Source organism: Miniopterus natalensis, chromosome 7, assembly GCF_054644295.1.
Source record: "Miniopterus natalensis isolate mMinNat1 chromosome 7, mMinNat1.hap1, whole genome shotgun sequence".
In the NCBI taxonomy this organism is placed as follows: domain Eukaryota; kingdom Metazoa; phylum Chordata; class Mammalia; order Chiroptera; family Miniopteridae; genus Miniopterus; species Miniopterus natalensis.
In genome coordinates this window covers 66,340,684-66,359,561 of record NC_142087.1, presented here as the reverse complement: position 1 = coordinate 66,359,561, position 18,878 = coordinate 66,340,684, and the positions used below count along the sequence as shown (strand labels likewise).

General features: G+C 38.3%; 1 protein-coding gene across 15 annotated transcripts in view; it reads left to right on the top strand.

The window, feature by feature from the left end:
* The window catches only part of TCF4 (transcription factor 4), a 330,485-nt gene that overhangs the window by 270,322 nt on the left and 41,285 nt on the right, over window positions 1-18,878 (top strand). For all 15 annotated transcript variants that reach the window (XM_087819116.1, XM_087819111.1, XM_087819114.1 and 12 more), the window contains 2 exons: window positions 10,440-10,545; window positions 13,996-14,129. In XM_087819116.1, the coding sequence (XP_087675242.1) occupies window positions 10,440-10,545; window positions 13,996-14,129 (240 nt within the window). The remainder of the gene's footprint in view (window positions 1-10,439; window positions 10,546-13,995; window positions 14,130-18,878) is intronic.

Genomic DNA, 18,878 nt, shown 5'->3' with positions numbered 1-18,878 from the left:
TAACATCCAGGGAAGGGTGTCAGCACTAGACTTCAGGCATCAACCTGTGGACTTGGGTTCAAAGACAAAAAGGGTAGGGAATGGTACTTCTTCCAACTCTTCAGTGTGGACCATTATAGGTAATTGCCTCCACCTTCCAAAGAAAGCTCGGCCTTTCCTTTTGTCAGAGACAATGAATGTTCATCTTTCTCTACTGTGATGTTATTCTTGGTTTGACATGTATCTTGTGTGTGATGTGTGTGTTCATTCATTCTTGGGTGCACTTAGAACTACTTGAGCCTGTGTTGTGCCAGGTACCACACACGCACATGTGCACACGCACACGCAGCCACCTGCACATTTTTTTCATCATACTGTTTTTAACCTTATCGTTTTTTCAATTGACACTCACCAGGCCTTCTTAAGTGATAATCAGTATTGGAATAAATCTAAAATTAATTTCCCTCTTTATTGTAACATCTTAGAATTTGTTGTCATCTTGAGGACATGCTGCCCTCATTTAATTAATGAAAAAATGCTTGCAGAGGTCACAGAGCTATTTATTGGCAGTATAACCAACTCTGTTTTGATGGTCCAACACTTCCTAATAAACAGTAGTTGTCATCTAAAAAAAGCAAGCAGTTGGTAGCCAGAGAGGCAGAAATAGTGCTGAGATGGGAGATGATCCATTAGAAAAATAGACAATCATGAATTTGATGTGTAGCTGTAAATAAAGATATAAATAACATTACATCTGTTTATGATTTAAGATAACTAGAAATAATGGAAATAATAAGTCATGTTCTTCTTAATATTACCTTTAATTTCTGATGAACATTTACTAAATAAAAGCTTGGAAACAGCTTCTGTTTAGTACATATTAAAGAGTTGTGCTGTGCTTAATATCCAGTCTTTCATCTGTGCCAATCCTGAGCCTGGTGGTGAAACCCGTTCTCACCTGAATAAGTAACAAAAGGAATGCAACCAGGAAGAAGTCAGGTTTCACCTGGACCAAATTTTATGCAATTAAGTATTTCCAGAGTTCGTTAGCCAGGTGTAATTTCATCAGCTGAAGGCATCCTCCGCCAGCGCTGAGGAACTCACCGTGTTAGCAGTGGACATTCCTGTGATACACCACGTTGAAAGAAATAGCAAACATACAGCGTCGGTGTGGGCTCAGTTAGAGCCAAGAGCACGAGAAATGCAGGTGTAAAAATAAAAGGAAGTATTTGTAGCCAGAGGCAAGTACATGGTAGACAGGACTGTATTCACACTTGACTTGAATGCTTTAAATAATATGGTGCTTTTTATCAATTTAGTGTCCTTGTATTTCACCACTCAGCCCCAGTGTACCTCTCAACAGATTACTTAACCTCTCTGTCCTTAGTACTATTCAACAAGAGTATTAATACCTGCTGCGCCTGTGCTCAGCTTCATGCCTGGAAGGCAGATGGATGGTCTTCTTTGTAATGCACACTAGAAGCTCCTTTGTGCTTCCCCCATTGCGGCCACCTAGTATTGTTCCCTTCTGCAAAACAGCCTTCCCAGGCCCTTGGCTGCTAAATGGCCGAGGAGTGTAGGAGACCCAGGGTTCTACAAAGCTGGGTTTTGGTAGGCGTCCACAAACACCCTGAAGAGAAGCCTTCTCTATCAGGTGTTGTAGAGTAGTGGTGAAAACTCTGAGATGAGACTGCACTGTTTTGAGTTCCAGTTTCCCACCTAGCTAGCTGTATGACTGAGCAAGGTAACTTCTCTGTGCCTCACATTCCTTATCTGTAAAATTGATATGATAACAAAACAATAGCATTAGTGTAAAGACAAAATGAATATATGCACAATTTTGCTGGAATAGTGTCTAGCATATCGTAAGTAAACTGTTAGTATTTTTATCATTGTCACCATTTTGTCATGCCAACTGTGACAAGAACTTGGGGCTGGCAGGCATTGGCACTAGGTCCTTTTCCAGTTCTGGAGAGTGTTAAGCTGTGATTCCATAATAAATTACTTCTCTTCTTTGTTTCTAATTGGTAACTTCTTGCATACGTTACTGAGATGGCTATAGGATAATATGTGAAAACTTAAAAATCTCAAGCATTCTAGATCTGTGATATCTTAGAAGAGTGAGCCTAATCCTACCTCTCCTGACATTTTTCTGCCAGTGGTAACACATTGAAAATACTTATAAAACGGGTGGGGAACATCCAGCCTGCAGGCCGCATACAGCCCAAGATATCATTTGGTGTGGCCCTGCCAAGGCAACTGCAGGCAGGACTTGAAATTCAATGAATCTAGGAGCTTTTTTCATAGCTAATTTTTAAGTTGATAATTTTGTGTGGCCCGTGAATGATGTTATAAATATCCAAATGCCCTTGGCAGAAAACAGGTTCCCCACCCCTGTTCTAAAATAATGGCATGCAATGTAGATTTAAATTAAGTAATATTGTTAAACAATTACTAGTGATTCTGTCTCAGTTTTTTTAATTGAAGCAAGATTTTTTTTCTTCCTTGTAAATTTCTATACATGTTAAAGGCTACATGGACTCATTTTTGTGTAGAGTTTGAAATTTGATTTAGAGGAAAAACATAAAAATATCCTTGCCTTTTTATTTGAAGAAAAGAAAGAGCGAGGTAGAGCTACCAGGCCATAAAGCACACCAGGTCCTCAGTAGGTGCTGCGGCGTGTTGCACACAGAAGGTACACACTTCACAACGGGCCTGGCTCAGTGTGTCACAGCCTCGCACCCAGCCTGCCGCAGGCTGGGCGCCGGGGGAGCGCCTGGGCCGCAGCCCCTGATGCTGCGGATCACCCGGGTCCCTGTCTCTCCCTGCTGCTTTCTTTTGGGTCTTTTTGATATCTTTCAGTTGTACAATTTGGTCAATAAAGATACAAAGAAGGGAATTAAAATTCTTACCATTCTACTACTTCTTAACATAAAAGGATATTTGGTGGCTGAGAAAGATAAAACTCTTGGCTTTAATTCATTTATTGGATTTAGCTTCAGATTTAATTTACTCATGAACAGATCATCAAAACTCAGCTGATATTTAGAGGGGTAGAAAAATTACGTGCGATATGTGTGACGGGGAATATGGATGTATGTTCACAGTGACTTGTGTTCCATATATGTTACATATTCAAGGAATTTCTTTTATGGAGATTATATACATATTCTCTTTCATATATTTTTGCAATGCAGTATGTGTTAGAGTGAAGACAGGTCATTACTTGTTAGCAGAAATAAAATATGAATATCATATACATGAATGGTACATTTTACACATTTTTAATAATTGTGAAAAGAATTTTTTTAGACCAGCAATAAAGACCTTGAGGAGTAAGACTCTTCTTACTGGGAGTTATTTTAGGACACTGAGAACTATTTGGTTACTTCCTATGAAAGCTTTAACTGATTTAAATAAAAGCTTCATAATTTCAACAGCTTATACCCAAAATATTTCCATTTTTAATTAAATATCAATCTCTCTGTCAATATATTGCAAACATTTATGTGTTATCTCTAAACAGATTTCCTATTTATGTGATAATGCAAATTGGCCTGTAACCATCACTTGGAAATAAAGTAGGATCTCTTTCCATTAGTAAATACTCCTTGAATTTGGTCATTATACTGAGACTATATCAGGTGAATAATTTTTATTTCTTAGTTGTTTTTGGTTTTTGGTGTTTCGTGTGTGTGTGCACTCTTAGATTCTGTATTGTCTTACTATTACATACCTTTGAACATTACTCGCTTTGCCTTTAAACCTTGTAAGAACTTACTCAACTCTGTTTCTTGAATCTGTTTATTAACCTTTCATGCCATTTTACTGTTCATTAGAATACTTATAAAATTAAAAAACACTTTGGGAAGGAGAGTGCCAAGAGGACTGGACAAGAAATCAGGAGCCCTGGGCTCTGTCCACCCCCTTTGACCTCTTCTTTTTGCTCATTTGCAAAATAAGGGCGAACTTACTTGAGCTTTAAATATGTAAGGCCAAGAGGCAGGCCAGCTTGCAGCAGTTGGCATAGCGAGGAACACGAGCAAAGAAGGGAGACGACAAGGTTTAGAAAGAAAAAATACAACTGAAGAGAGAGCAGGAGGAACCCAGTTACCAATATTGTGAAAACAAAAGATCAGAAAAAGTTAAAAATCTATTCAAGCTGTATTGTCTAAAAAAGGTGAGTGCAACATGTCTAACCAAAGACATTAGAGGCCAAGACAAAATTGCAATTAAAGAGTTTCTTACTTTTATTTCCTACACATCCAGACACATGGGGTCACAGATAGTCTTCCCTCGTGTTCTACTGGGTACAGTATGCAAGAATTTGGGCAGATGGTTATAAAAGAACTTTAAGAAATGGAATCAAAAGTAATAAATAAAACTGAAATCTGAATGTCCTGCCATTCAATAATATCAACATTTATTACACACTAGTTGTATGCTAGCTACTAGGGATACAGAGAAATTTGTCTCTCCCTCTAGTCCACCAGAGGAGTTCTTGCTTTTGTAGCCTAAAGAGAATAGCAAGTCTTCATTGAGCTGGCCTTGTTGCAATAGCTGCTGTAACCATGGGTGACATGCATGGCCCAGCAGGACTCTTCACAGACAAGCATGTCTAGACCAACACTTCCCATAACACTTGCTGCCGTGGTGGTGAAGTTCGGTGTTGGTGATGTCTAGTGTGATAGCCAGTGGCCATGTGTGGCTGTTGAGCACTTGAAATGTGGCTACTATGACTGAGGCACTGAGTATTTAACTTGACTTAATTTTAATTAACCTTAATTCAAATAACGACATATTACTAATGGCTCTCATATTGGACAGAACCATTCTAGACATGTTAAAAATAGCTAAAGGTAATAAGTAACACAAGATATAATAATATCATTTATTGAGTAACTACAACAGATTAGGAATTATGTTTAACAGATATTGTCTCTAAGTCTCACAATAAGTATAGCCTCATTTGACAAAGGAACCTGAGAGATAAATTGCTTTGTTATATCCACACAACTGCGAGAGCTGGAATTTGAAGAGTTGATCTGACTCCAGAGCTGGGTAATTTCTCCTATCCTGCTGAATGTATTTCTATATTATCTGGAGACTGTGTCTTTTAAGTACATCTTCCCCTTGCTTTATGGATCAGCTAGCAATATACCTTTACCTTGGTCACATAGAACAGTTATAGTGTCCATTTTAAATCTTCTAAATATGGAGGTATCACTGCGCATGGGCCGTTCTTTTCTCTTAATGTGACCCATGTCCGTCAAACAATACTGTAAGAGTTGAGGGTCCAATCCAGTTAGCTGCCTCAGTAGCATTAGCTGATCACCTAAAAGTGCTTTTCCCCATTAGATGCTAAGGAGCATCAAAGCGTTGCCTCTGTCCACAAACATCAGGCACACACTGTAAGCTCTTGGCACGTGAGTGTTTAACTCTCACACTTTAGAATATTTGTGAAATCTCCCCAGGTTCGAGCTACTAAGTGAACCCTACTGGAGCTTGGGATTCTGAGGCATATTTCTGCTTTGCTATTTTCTCCTCATCATGGAGCATACAGGAACTCTCTTTAAGGGTCTGAAAGTCTTGATTACAATGTTTTAGTTATTATGAACTGAATCTCTTTGGAAATTATATGCTCAGATGGTATGTGCAGAATCACCAAGGGGTAGTAAAGTTAAGGAATGTTCAGGGTATGCCGGGTGGTCCAGTGTTTGTCACCCAGCCCTCAGTTACACACCTCATGATGCGTGAGCTGTAGCTACTTCACTTGATCTCAGTTTATCTTCCCATTTCAGGAAGCAAGTAATAGTAACATATCCTGGTTTCACTCTGAACATGTCTTATCGCATTCTATTTTCTTAAAAGGTAATTATGAGACCCCACAAGAATATTTCTACAAACTATGGCCAAATATACCTTGCATTGATAATTATAGATACCCTTTATTTTTTGCCTTTAAGAGCAAGAAATTGTTCAGTGGAAAGAACACAGACTTTGATAACCTGTTTAAATCCTTTCTTTACAAATTGTTAAATTTTTAACCTAGATCCCTGGATGGTGTGGCTCATTTGGTTGGGTGTTGTCCCTTGCACTGAAGGGTTGCAGCTTCCATTCCCAGTCAGGGTACAGGGCCAGGTTGTGGGCTCAGTCCCCAGTGGGGGGCTTGTAGGCAGCCAATCAATGTTTCGCTCTCACACAGATGTTTCCCTCCCTCTCCCTCTCTCTTCCTGTCTCTCTAAAAATCAGTAAAAATTCTTTAAAAGAAAAAAAAAGAAAATTAACCTAGAAAGGTGGCTTAATTTTCCTGAGTCATATTTGCCCAGATAATAAAAACAATAGCAGTACAATATTAACACTATTGTCTGAGGTTTATTGTCAGATAAAAATGAAAACATCAAAGCAGAAAAAGTAGGATATGCATTCTACTCCCCCCCCCTTTTTTTTTTTTGCTTAGTTTTCTTCTAATAGGCAGAGGTTCTAGTTAAGAGGATGAATCATATTGTTTCTTTGATGACTGCACAAAGGATTCATCAGGACCACTGGATGGTTGAATGGAACAGCTAATGTACAATAGTAATACTTTTCCAATTACAACAAAAATTAAATATATGAAATGAAAACACGTTGTTTTTATCAGTTCAGGGTTTAATGTTATCTACAGAGCTTTGTTAAACTCAGAATTTTTATATGTACAGTTTTGTTTTAAATTCAGGATTGTATGAGAAAAGATGTAGTGTTTACTTTGAATATATATATATATATATATATATATATATATATATATATATTTAAATATATCTTTATTGATTTCAGAGAGAGGAATGGAGAGGGAGAGAGAGAGATAGAAACATCAATGATGAGAGAGTCATTGATGGAACCCGCAGCCCGGGCATGTGCCCTGACCGGGATTCGAACCCCGATCGCCTGGATCCTAGGTCAATGCTCAACCGCTGAGCCACGCCCGGCCGGGCTACTTTGAATATTAACTATACTTTGCTGTTAGTTTTCCATGGAGGTTTTATTCAACAAATAGTTCACTACAAAAGCTGTCGCCTATGAGCTTTGGCCAAGTTTCCCCATTTCCAATTTTGTAGCAAAAATTTCTCACTTCTTCAGTTACTCTTATGGGAGGAATGGGAATGTCAGAAGGCACCTCAGTCTAAGCTACCTTATCAGAGAAAAACTAAGTGTAGATCTTTGTTTCCCTTTAGAACTTTACTCATGTTTCATTGGTAGAGTCACTTCCATACATTGATCTAGAGTTTGAGATTTTTTATTTTATTTTTCATTGGACCGATTTTCTGGTGTTAGTCATTAAAAACGATTCCAACTATTTGAAGATACCTGGCATGTTTGTTATCGTTTTGTTAAATAAAAAGCTATCTTAATTAACAATGTCTACATCACTTTTCTATTTACCTAGAAAAGTAATAATTACAAGTAGATAATGTGAGTTTTTCTAATTGACTTGAGCATCTTTATTCAACACCTTATTGAAAGCTGTCCTCTGAAGTCTTTTGGTTGAGAAATTGGCAAAATAGTTAACTGAACTAAAAACAATGAGGCAGCTCACTGGTTGTCTAGGTTGTTAAAGATGAAAACATGAAGGCTAACTAAAGTTTTTGTTATGATCATTATGAGCACTTTGTTTTCACAAATAGCATCTTATACCTCCACCTCCATTTTTTACAGAAAGTAACCTTTAAAGCATGGAAAATAAAGAGCAGTCCATGGTGGGATAGCTTGATCAAGGGCATTCCTTTAGCAGTTGCTTTGAATTTTCTTAAAATGGGGGGGTTGAACCAAATACATTCTTTTGATCTCTTCTTTTAAAAGTATAATAGTTTTATGTGATACTTATTTTTATAAACAAATATATAGAGCACTTACCTTAACAATAACTTTTGCGGTGACAAAGATAAAGTATGTAAATGACATTATACCAGATCTTTAAATTACGATATAAAGAAAATTTATAAAATATGCAGAAATTGCCTTTTAAAAAAACTGTTCAACAATGTTCCATTTCTTGTTAACAACGACTTTCGTCTTGTCTAAAGAGCCTTCATTTGGCTACAGCACCAGAAAAACAAGTTGGTCGGTATACCATACCCTAAGAACTTGTTCAGTCCCATAGATACTCTTTTTCGTGCAGGCAGCATTTATGAATTTGCAGTAAGTGATCTTAGCCACAGATCTTTGAGACTGATCATAATTCATAGTCAAAGTCACTTCCTTATACATGAGCAAAATTACCAAAGATTTGACCTTATTTCACAAAAGAAATGTCAAATAATTCTATCTAAATTCGGGAGGGGGGTGGATTAACCTGCTTAGGAGCCATCAAATGGTGTTGATATAATACTGTACATGTTTAAGGATAATGTAGTAGAATATGTAATTAAAATTAAGCTATTATCCTAAAGGGATTTATTTCAATTGTTTTTAAATATAGGATTATTTAATAATGAGTCAGAGTTTATTTTCAGTTTTATAGTAAATATATTGAGTTCTGAAATTTGGCGATAACACATAGCACACTTAGCTTATATTAACACCGACTGGCCAAATGGCTGTCAGGCTAATAGCCTGTAGATATATTATAGTCACATTATGCTCATTCTGTTCTTAGAATGAGATGATCTAATTTTCAATTTCCCCTTGTTCTAGAAGGTAATGTTTTCTTTTATTTTTTTTAACCTACTCTCAAGATCTTCTCTAACTGCATTTAGGAGCATTTCCGAAACTGTTTGTTAGTTGTATAGTTCTCAAGAAAATACTGGGTTTTGCTTTGTAGAACTGAGAATATTGATTTGTTTGGGGATTCCTGGCTCAAGGTGTATTCCTTATCCCTTAAAGATACTTGAAAAAATTCCCCCATTACTGTAATCCCTTTGAAAATGGAAGCCCAGAGCTGTTTATACATTTAAAATATGAAGAACATTTAAAAATAAAATGAAATATAGGGCTTATATCCCACCAGGACTTAGGAAAAATCCTTGTTTTCTAAAGCGCACATGGGTTTTTCTGGTTTGTTTTTGTTTTGTTCAGCCTCCAGGACCTCCCAATTTTCAGGGGCACTGTGGGGCATATGTAGCGTTTATTTGGTGTATGTATGTGTATTTATATTTTCCACATCTGTCTCCGTGGACCTGTCCTTTGTGAAATCCTAAACCTTATATTAATGCCTAGTCTGTGATTCATGGTGCTCTGAGAGCAATTATATAATTTTTCCTAGGGTGTTTATTTGATGTTGCCGTAAGGGGGGCGTTGGTTTCTGCTGCCCCGCCGTTGCCTTTTCCTTGGGGAGCCCCTCCCCTCCGCGTGGCCTGCGAGCGCCGCTCGGGCTCCCTGCCAGCCCTGCGAGCTGCCGCCTGCTCCAAAATGGAGGCTCCCGGGAAGGTGTCCGTTTCTCCAGGACGACAGGCCTTCGGTCTCTCCCGCCATCTGGAGAGAGGAGCTTTGGAACAAAAGAAAATGGGGATTCAAAAAAATTATAGTTAGCAAAAAAGGCAAGGGGAAAACCAATTAAAGTTAAACTATACCTTATGAATTTATGCCTTTCCAGGATGCTGTCATCTTTAAGGGAAACATAAACGAGAAAAATACACAGGTTATTTTTATAAAGACCCAGTTCCCCAAGTCTCATGAGTATTAGTAAACAAATGTAAGAAAATTAGGATTTGGGCACACTTTTTAAAGTTTATTGCACACACAAATGTAATAGGAGCTCTACAGGAGGGCCCCCCCCTTCGTGTGCACACTGATTGTTGGTGGTCTGTGTAGAGCTGGGCCGCTAGTGGCCTTTTTCATGCATCTCTGCTGTCGTGGTCCCCTGACACCATGGGAATTTAATATTCCAAGATTTGTCACTTTTGTCATTTTGAATAGTGCATTTGTTTTCTCTGTCTTTCTCTCAAAAGTGAACATTTTAATTGGAAGGTAGAGTTAAAGGGGAGAGGCTTCGTAAGTTTTACAAATGTCTAACCACTGTGCTGTACACCTGAAACTAATAAAATTGAATATCAACTGCAATTGAAAAATTAAGAAAACATTTTAAAAGGGAGAGGCTTGATGCACATCTTTCTGTTTTTACCCTTCATGTGCTCTCCTTGGCCATCTATGCTTTTTTGAAAAAACAAAAAAAAAGGGGATATTTCAACTCTCAGGATCACCGTATTGGTATTATATAACATATTTATAACTAGACATAGTTGCCGTAGTCTTGCCTGTGACTTGAAAATATCACACCCGTTCCCCATTCACACAAATATACTGAGCATTTGGGGTGGGGCTATCTTTTGTTTCTGAAAGGAGCAGTGTTTCTAGGCTTTTAGAATTAGAACGCACATGGTAGAAATTTAGCATTGTGAGCCTGCTTCTGATATAGTAATGGACCTTGAGATACTTTGGTCAATGCAGCCAGCCAGACTAAATTGCCTCTCCTTCCTCAGGTTTATGCTCCATCAGCAAGCACTGCCGACTACAATAGGGACTCGCCAGGCTACCCTTCCTCAAAACCAGCAGCCAGCACTTTTCCCAGCTCCTTCTTCATGCAAGGTAAGATGTCACCTCCCATAACCACAAACCCACTGTGCAGTATTCCCTGGCCTTTTCATGTCATATGTGGGACAAATGACTGCTGAAGTGATTGATACCCAAGAAATGGAATACTAGGAAAGTAGAGAATATTGAAGATCATGCTCTTCTTAGGAATTGTAGTCCTTACAAATAAACTAATTAAAGCTTTCCTAAGACCTGGTTTTTACCTGCAAGCCCCTTGAGCAATGATGAGTTAAAATTAGACTGGTTTGCTTTACTGATAACTGGTGCTCTTTGGAGGATGGCCTTCGGTGGCTGGTCATGTAAGCGGCTTCATCCCTCAAGAAGAGTATGTGTACATGATTTAACCACCTGGGAAAAACTTTTCATTGTAAGTAATTTTATATAAAAATTTTAGCCCTTACTGTTTCATAGGTAAGAACAAGCATCTCATTTGGATCGATGAAGTGACCTGTCCAAAGACACAGCAAAAACTTTACTCCAGCATGCTAACTGGAGTAGGCCCAAAGACCCAGTTTCCTTCCCAGACAAATGCAGAATAGTATAACTTCATGGTAGAAAAGTGTATTTCTTCTAACTGGTCAGTATATTTGATTAAATGCACGTGGATATGTGGTCCCTGAGTTTGCCACTGATAGCACAGCCCCCGTCTACTGCTTGAGAAGAGACCAGAATGGTTGAAATAGTAGCAGCTGCAGTGAGAAGAGAGAGTTTGGAGGGTGCAGCTAAGGCTCCACCTCTGGTATGTCTATGACACTGTCACAATGTGATGGTCATGTTACCAGGTTAATACTCTGCAGTTCAGATATGAAATTGACTGAGAGCCCATGCCTGCAAAACTTTAGCTCTTTCTGCCTGGCTGTGAAAACCCTGTTTAAGTGTGCCCTTGGCAAAGTGACTTGGGATTTCCTTCTTCATGCAGCCCTAGAAAGGGCCATGTCATGGCAAGGGGAGTGTGCTTGGGGCAGCAGATACCAGAGGAGCAGCCTGGTGTCTAGCTTAGATTACAGTGGACACACTCAAAGTCATTCTGATTAAAATGGATTTATTTTCTTTCCCTTTAGAGTGTCAGCTCTATTAGGTTATTAGCTCACTTGTGAAATTCCATGGAAAATCTATGAAATTGAATAGAATGGGTCCCTCAGTAATAGAGAGGATTTGTTCCACACATAATGGAGCCCGTGTTCATAGGGATCCCTTTATCTCTGTGACCCGTCCTAGGTGTAACTCTCAAAGGAACACACCAGGTTTGTCACTTGGGTGTGTTCTGTGTCATTACATCTACAAACAGCAGCCACATTAGCATCAGCTCCCTCTCTTGTGACCAGTCAGAGAAACTGTGCTGCCGGTGCTTATGGAGATTGTCAGCTCAAGGATTCCCCACTCAGAACAGGTTTTCACTGAGGACACTGACGGAAAGATAGATGTCTTATGCCCGCCCTCAGGGAGGTGGCTCGCTTCAACTGCGCACTGCAGAGGAGATCGGGTGGGTTAAACAGTAGGTTCTCTCCCTGCAGACCACGCAAACGAGGAGGAACACATTTTCTTTTCTGCACATGAATACCCAAAAAGCAAAAAATAATGTTTCGACTTGACATTTATGATGAGCACAATTAATTTGCACATGTCTAATTCTATTCTTTCAAAACAGCATTATGCCAAGATCATGGGATGTGATAAATATTAATTTACTGTGAAAAGCATAATTTATGTAAAGTATGTATTTTTATAGGTCTGCATTGATTTGAGTGTTCTGTGTTAACAAATCCTAAATGTATTTCCATATAGTGCCTCATGTTGTCAAAATGTTTCAAGAGACTCCTGTTCAATGATATATATTCTCAATTTATTTGTCATATATGCCATCTATTTGAAATGTTAGTGGTCTTGAACTTCATATTTGAAGTTAAGGTGACATCTAAACTTCCTCATTCTCAGGGCTAAATCTAAAGTCGATGAAAAATAACTTTTTGAAAGTCTTATGTTTTCACATTACGATCCCAGAAACAGCGCCTCGTGGTCCTGTTTCGCATTGGCTTCCTTCAGTGAGGGGTGCATGGTGCCCTGGGAATTCAGGCCTTGAAGAAACATGCAGTTTAGAGGAAAGATATTCAGAGATTGTCAGAGGCATATTTTAAACCTACTACTGTGAGGCCTCTTATTTTTAACTTTAAATTTCCATCTTCTAGTTACAATTCTTAAACTATCAAAATCGCAGGCATGATTTTGCTTGCATAGTTCTTAAGACATTTATAGATTATTCCTCCCTATCCTGAAACTATTCCAGTTTTCTGAATTCTAACTTCTGAGTTTAAAATCTCAGAGAAAAGTCTCATGAAATAGAGTATCAGACTTAACTTGCCTATTGCCTAAATTTTCAAATGGCCTTTATTAAATAAAATGCATGGTGAAAATAATCTTATTTTCAGAAAGCAGTACCTGCTATATTGTTAGCACCTAGCTGATGGCATATCTGGCACTCAGTAATTTTTGTTAAACTTGACAGAAAGAAAAATTGAATGAACCCAGCAGTAACATAGGTCCTTCCCCCCACCCCTACCCACTTAATTTGAGAAACGTAAAACAAACAATCTCCCATACTAACTACTAGGCCAGTAGACCTAGAGAATGAAAAGAATCTGTAGGAATGTTTTTAATATGCTATTAACAAAATTTTAACTTGATATTAAAAGATACTTTATATAATTTTCATATTATTTTAAACCTCTTTTAAACTCATAGTTTTATAAAACCCAGAGGCCCCCACAGTTGACTGTAGCATAATATCCACCTTATGATGTGTGTACTCTTTGAATTTTGAATTGCTACTGAAGGCTTCAGATAGCCATATAACTAGATATCAAAAAATTAAAGGAAACAGAAACTCAGAACAATATATTTGAGACTCCTCTTCCCTATATATCATAATGTAATTCCAACTTTAATTCTATCTACTTTGTAAATGAAATTCAGTCTTTTAAATATGGGATTCTTTTTCATTATTACTTATTTCTTTATATGCTTTTTAAACTTGTAAACTTGCCAACTGTGTAATGTCTCAGGTATTTTATTTTCACCCGAAAATTTGAAACAATTTAACTTTTTAGTTAGTTTTCATAGAAAAAGGGATCAGAGTGCTTCTAACAAATGTCTCCTTTAGCATTAGCCTGCTAACTTGACATAATTCTATGTAGAAATGTGTTCTGTTTTTCTTTTACAGTTGAATTTTTACTAAGAACACTTTACTGTGTTAAATATTTATATTTGTTTGGCAATATAGAATCATTTGGGAAAAAATAATGATGACTTTTTTCAGATGTAACCAGCTAACTGACACAAAGATGAATGCACAAGAGAGAGCCATTTTCAAGTATCTGAGAAAAAAACTATTCTATAAAGCAAGGCTGACTGCCTCAGAGAAGTCACGGTTTTCTTTGTCCTTTACAGATGGTCATCACAGCAGTGACCCTTGGAGCTCCTCCAGTGGGATGAATCAGCCTGGCTACGGAGGAATGCTGGGCAATTCTTCTCATATTCCACAGTCTAGCAGCTACTGTAGCCTGCACCCACACGAACGTTTGGTAAGGCAGATTTGCATGGTAATGGGCACAAAACAGCTAGTTTGTGGAACCTCCCGTGTCTTTCCATGCGCGTACACAGGACTCTGCCAGTGAATGCAGAATCGGTGCGCACCCTCTGTTCTTGCAGTTGCATTGTTTCTGTGATCAAAGACGTAACCGAGCGAGATTACCTTTGTCGGTCCTTTGGGGCTCTTTGTCTTTGCCCTCCTGCTTATTGGCTCTTGTTCTGTGCTTTCTTAATCACAGCGTCAGCTTCCTTGGTCACATAGACACACACTGTATGTGAGCTGCAGAATTCAGCTATGGCAGTTCCTTTTTTTCTGTCTGTAGTTTTGAAGAATATACTGTAGGGGGCAGAGTGAGAGTCAGTAGACTTTGAGGGGAGGTGATAGCATCACCCGTGGGCGTTTCCACGCCCCTTGACTGGCTTCTGTCAGTCGTGACAGTTTTGACCTGTTGCGCCACACTGGGAAGAGAGAGTTCATTTTTCTGTATACTCCCATCAGTAATAGCAACCATGGGGTTTCTGATAGAGCAGATTCCAAATTTTCCATACTTTAGCTTTAATTCCACACCTTCAAGCTCCCACTGATATTCTGTTTAGCCTCACTACAATTGAAAACTGCTGTAGAATGTTACCTTTTTTTCTTTTATTACTAAAGTTTCCACTCTGCCCATCACCTACACTCATCCATTCTGGAATTAACTGGTCTTTACCCCAGAGGAAGCAACTCACTTGATATTTTTCTAGCCTCAAAAATAACCACAACCAAGAGTTCACTTATGAATTTAAGCCTATCATTAAATGGAGGAAAGAGTACTTCTAGATCATGCATTAGGTTTGGAATGCAGATAAGATGAGACCTAGTCCCTGTGCAATAATACAGTTTTAAAAATGTATGGACATCGAATCCAACAAATGTAAAAGGGTATGACCGGTTCACTTATCATTAGTGGTATTTATATCATTTCTCTTTATCTTATAAGTTTCCCCTTTTTTCTAATACCCAGTTTTATGTTTCTTTCTCTGCTTCGATCTAGGCTATTGTACTTTTGAGATTTCTGCGGTCTTTCTTCTCTTTTGTTCGGCCACTAGAAATATGGAAAAGGTGACTTATATCTCTTCTAACAACCGAAACAATTCCAGAAGTTATGATTTCTGAAATCCTTGAAAATACCTATTTATTTAGTCCTAGAGACAGAGGCACTATGTGGTCAATTAACCCATTCCTTAACGAGAGACAAATGATGAAGATGGAATTGGCCTTTTTATATTATCTCCTAAGTTTGAATGTGTAAATCACAAACTATCTCAAATTTCAGTACATTTTCACTAAATAGCAGATGATTTACTTGCAGATTTTCTCTTCTCCCACCTCCTGCTTGGAGGTATTAGAGTGAAAGCTTAGAGAAATATCAACTGTTGTTATACTAGAATTTCATCTTGGCTAACATTTTTACTTCCCTGTCATCATTTTCCATTTCTCTAAGAAACTCATGATCAAATCTACATGTGTCCTATGTGCAAGGAAAGGTTCGATTACACATAAAAGATTTTGGCACTATGCTAATATGTTGGAATTTCAGTCCTTTTTAAGAGTTGTCTACCTGACATTTATTTTTCTTCCCTCCTATATTTCTTTTTTCTTTCCCTATCATGGTCTAGAATTTTGATTTAGGTGGTTTGGTTTTATCCCAAATTCACTGTTTGGGGAAGGTCTCTTTAAAATGCTCTCAAGTGCACAAAATGTGTAACTTTATAAAGGAAACCAACTACATTTTTAAAAAGTTTTGCTGAACCAAAAAAATATTGTCCACCAGGAAGATCATTAGGAGGGAGTAACCCAGTAAATTGCATCAGACGCTGTATTTGTAATGTCATTTATTCATCACAAAGCACAGGGTTTTCATACTTAACACGATCACTTAGCAGATCTTAGAGAATAGGGACTTTGTTTTTTAAAAAGGCTAAGTGGCCTGGCGGGGCATGGTTCAGCGGTTGAGGGTCGACCTAGGATCCAGGCGATTGGGGTTCGATTCCCGGTCAGGGCACATGCCCAGGTTGTGGGCTCAATCAATGACTCTCTCATCATTGATGTTTCTATCTCTTTCTCTCCCTCTCCTTTCCTCTCTCTGAAATCAATAAAGATATATTGGAGAGAAAAAAAAAAAAAAAGGCTAAGTGAATTAGGTCTCTGGCAGTGTTTCCTAAAGAATTTTCTCACTGATAGGTCAGGAACTGTTGGATTATTATATTGAGTAATCATTGTAATTTCAGTAACCATTTGGAAATATTTTGAAGAGACATTAAAAAATCTGACACTGATTGGGAATAATTTAAGTGTACAGTAGGCAGTTGGTGTCCTTTCGCTTGAAAATAATTGATAGTAACTTAAAATATTCACCTGCAGCTTCAGGCCTGTGCCATACGGAGCAAAAAAATAGTTTGAGAAAAAGAAGAGAGCTTTTCTTGTATTATTTTGGATATAATATGGCCAAATTAGTATTGTCTCTAAAGCTAAAATGTTTCAGAAACCTATTGTCAGTTTCACTTTATACCATGTTATAAGAGAATGTAATTATAAAGCTTGAACTCCGCACATTTCAGTAGCAACTGTCAGGTGACCAGTTTTGTGTCTTCAGATTTCCTGGTCAGTTTCAGCCTCTACACTGCAGCCCTCCAGCTCATCTCCACTGTGTCCTACGTGTACCTGCAGAGTCACTCGGGGATGGAGTTTGTGCTTGAGCTCTGGAATGGTCTTTGCAGAAGATTTAAGTTTGGGATGACTTGGATAAAGTCCTTGCTGTCTGGCATGGTTTAGGCCTGGTCTTTGCACTGCAGAGTAAAATAGTCCTTGGAGTCTGGAATCTTAATAAAAGCAAGTTCTCTTGTCTTTTATTTTTTGTAACATAAACCTTTTCTCCAGTGATCCTCAATCGGGTATGACTTTGCCCCTCGGGGAACATTTGGAAATGTCTTGGAGCAGTTGGCAACTGGAATCTAGTGTACAGGGGCCAGGGATGCACAGGAGAGCCCCTGCAGTAAAGAATTGCCAGACACAAACCACCTAGTGCCGAGGTGGTAAAACCCCTCCTCAACCTAAAGCCTGATTCTGTTCTTAGTATGTGCTACCAATTATTATAGTTCCTAATTTTTTTATTGACACTATTACAGATGTCCCCCATCCCTCCTTTCACCCACCTCCACCCAGCCCCTGCCCCGCCCCGCCCCTTCCCCCCCTGGCATCACCACGCTGCTGTCTGTGCCCATGGGCTAGGCATATATGTTCTTTGGCTAATCTCTTAACCTTCTTTCATCCAGTCCCCCTCCCCTCTATCAATCTGTTCCATGCATCCATGCGCCTGGTAATATTTTGATTGTCAGTTTATTTTGTTCATTAGATTCTACATATAAGTGAGATCAGATCAGTCTTTGAATGATCAGCCCACAGGTTGATAAAAACACCACTAATGGAAACATTTTCAACATTTACTGTCAATAGGCTCCAAATACACTATCTTTGATCATTATAGGTAAAAATAAATAAATAGTGCACATGTAAGGCCATGACACTCTATCATACTTCCCCTTTCGCTTGTAGTAAGCAGGGCAGACAGTATTAATAGCTGGACCAAGAGGCTAAGGGGACCTCTTGTAGCTCATCCCGGAATGCTCTAAAGGAGACCTTCTTCACTATCATTAATATTCTCTGTGGGGTATTTATTACGAATTGGAGTGGCAGTAGTTTTCAAGATACTTCTCCTTGTAAAATAATCTAGTTATGAATCTCATTAATTGCTTTGAGCATCTCATTTTCTATGAGTCTCTAAAAATAATTGTTTTGGGTGGATTGTATTGGTTTCCCCATTAAAATCTGTGAGAAAGAACCTGTTTTTTGGTCTCAGAACTCAGTATTAACCCTTTTTCAAATCCTGGATTACTCCCATTTTATACCAAGTTTTTTAAAGGGTTTAAAAATTCTCACTGATACAATCATCTTTTTCCTGCTGCATTCTGTAATTATTAATAGTTATTTAAATAGTTTTCATAATATTTTCCTGTTTTGGTTTTTACACAGTCGGGACTGATTTATGAAGTTTCTCTGTTCTTTAGAAACTCAGCATGAAGCAGAACTGAAACCTCCCCTTTTTCTTCAGTTTTCCTTTCCTTACTCTGTTTCTTTTTCTCCACTTCATTATAGCCTTCAGCTCTCGAGCAGAAATAGCTCTTCTAAGTTTGGTGCTTTGTGGCTATTCAGAGTTTCAGATTAGCTGTGCTATGGAATGGCCCCGCTCTGTCATTCTTTGGAAGAAATTTCATGGACTCTTTGGGGTGTTCTGTAAGTAGCAAGTAGAAATGAGTTTAACAGGTGGCCTAAGGAATTTCTTGGTCAAGCCAAGAGGTCCATGAAATTTAAAAGTTCGAAAGGCGTTCTTGGGAACTTGGAAAGGTTTAAGGGCAGCATGACAGCTTTTACACTGAAGTTGACCTTTTATTTGGACTGTTTGAGGGTGCAGAAGTAATATTTTCAAAGGCATGGACATGGCAGAGTTGGCTCTGAAATGTAGCTTCAATTCTAGACTTTTTAGTTATCTCTCAAATAACTAGTACTTCAGTCCACTATTTATTAAATGCTAACTGGTAGCCAGTTTTTCATTGAGTATATAGGATAATTATGTGTTCAGTCCTCAGCAGTAGGTTGTGGGATGCAGAGGTGTAAGCTCTCTTCTGTATCTTGGAAATGCATT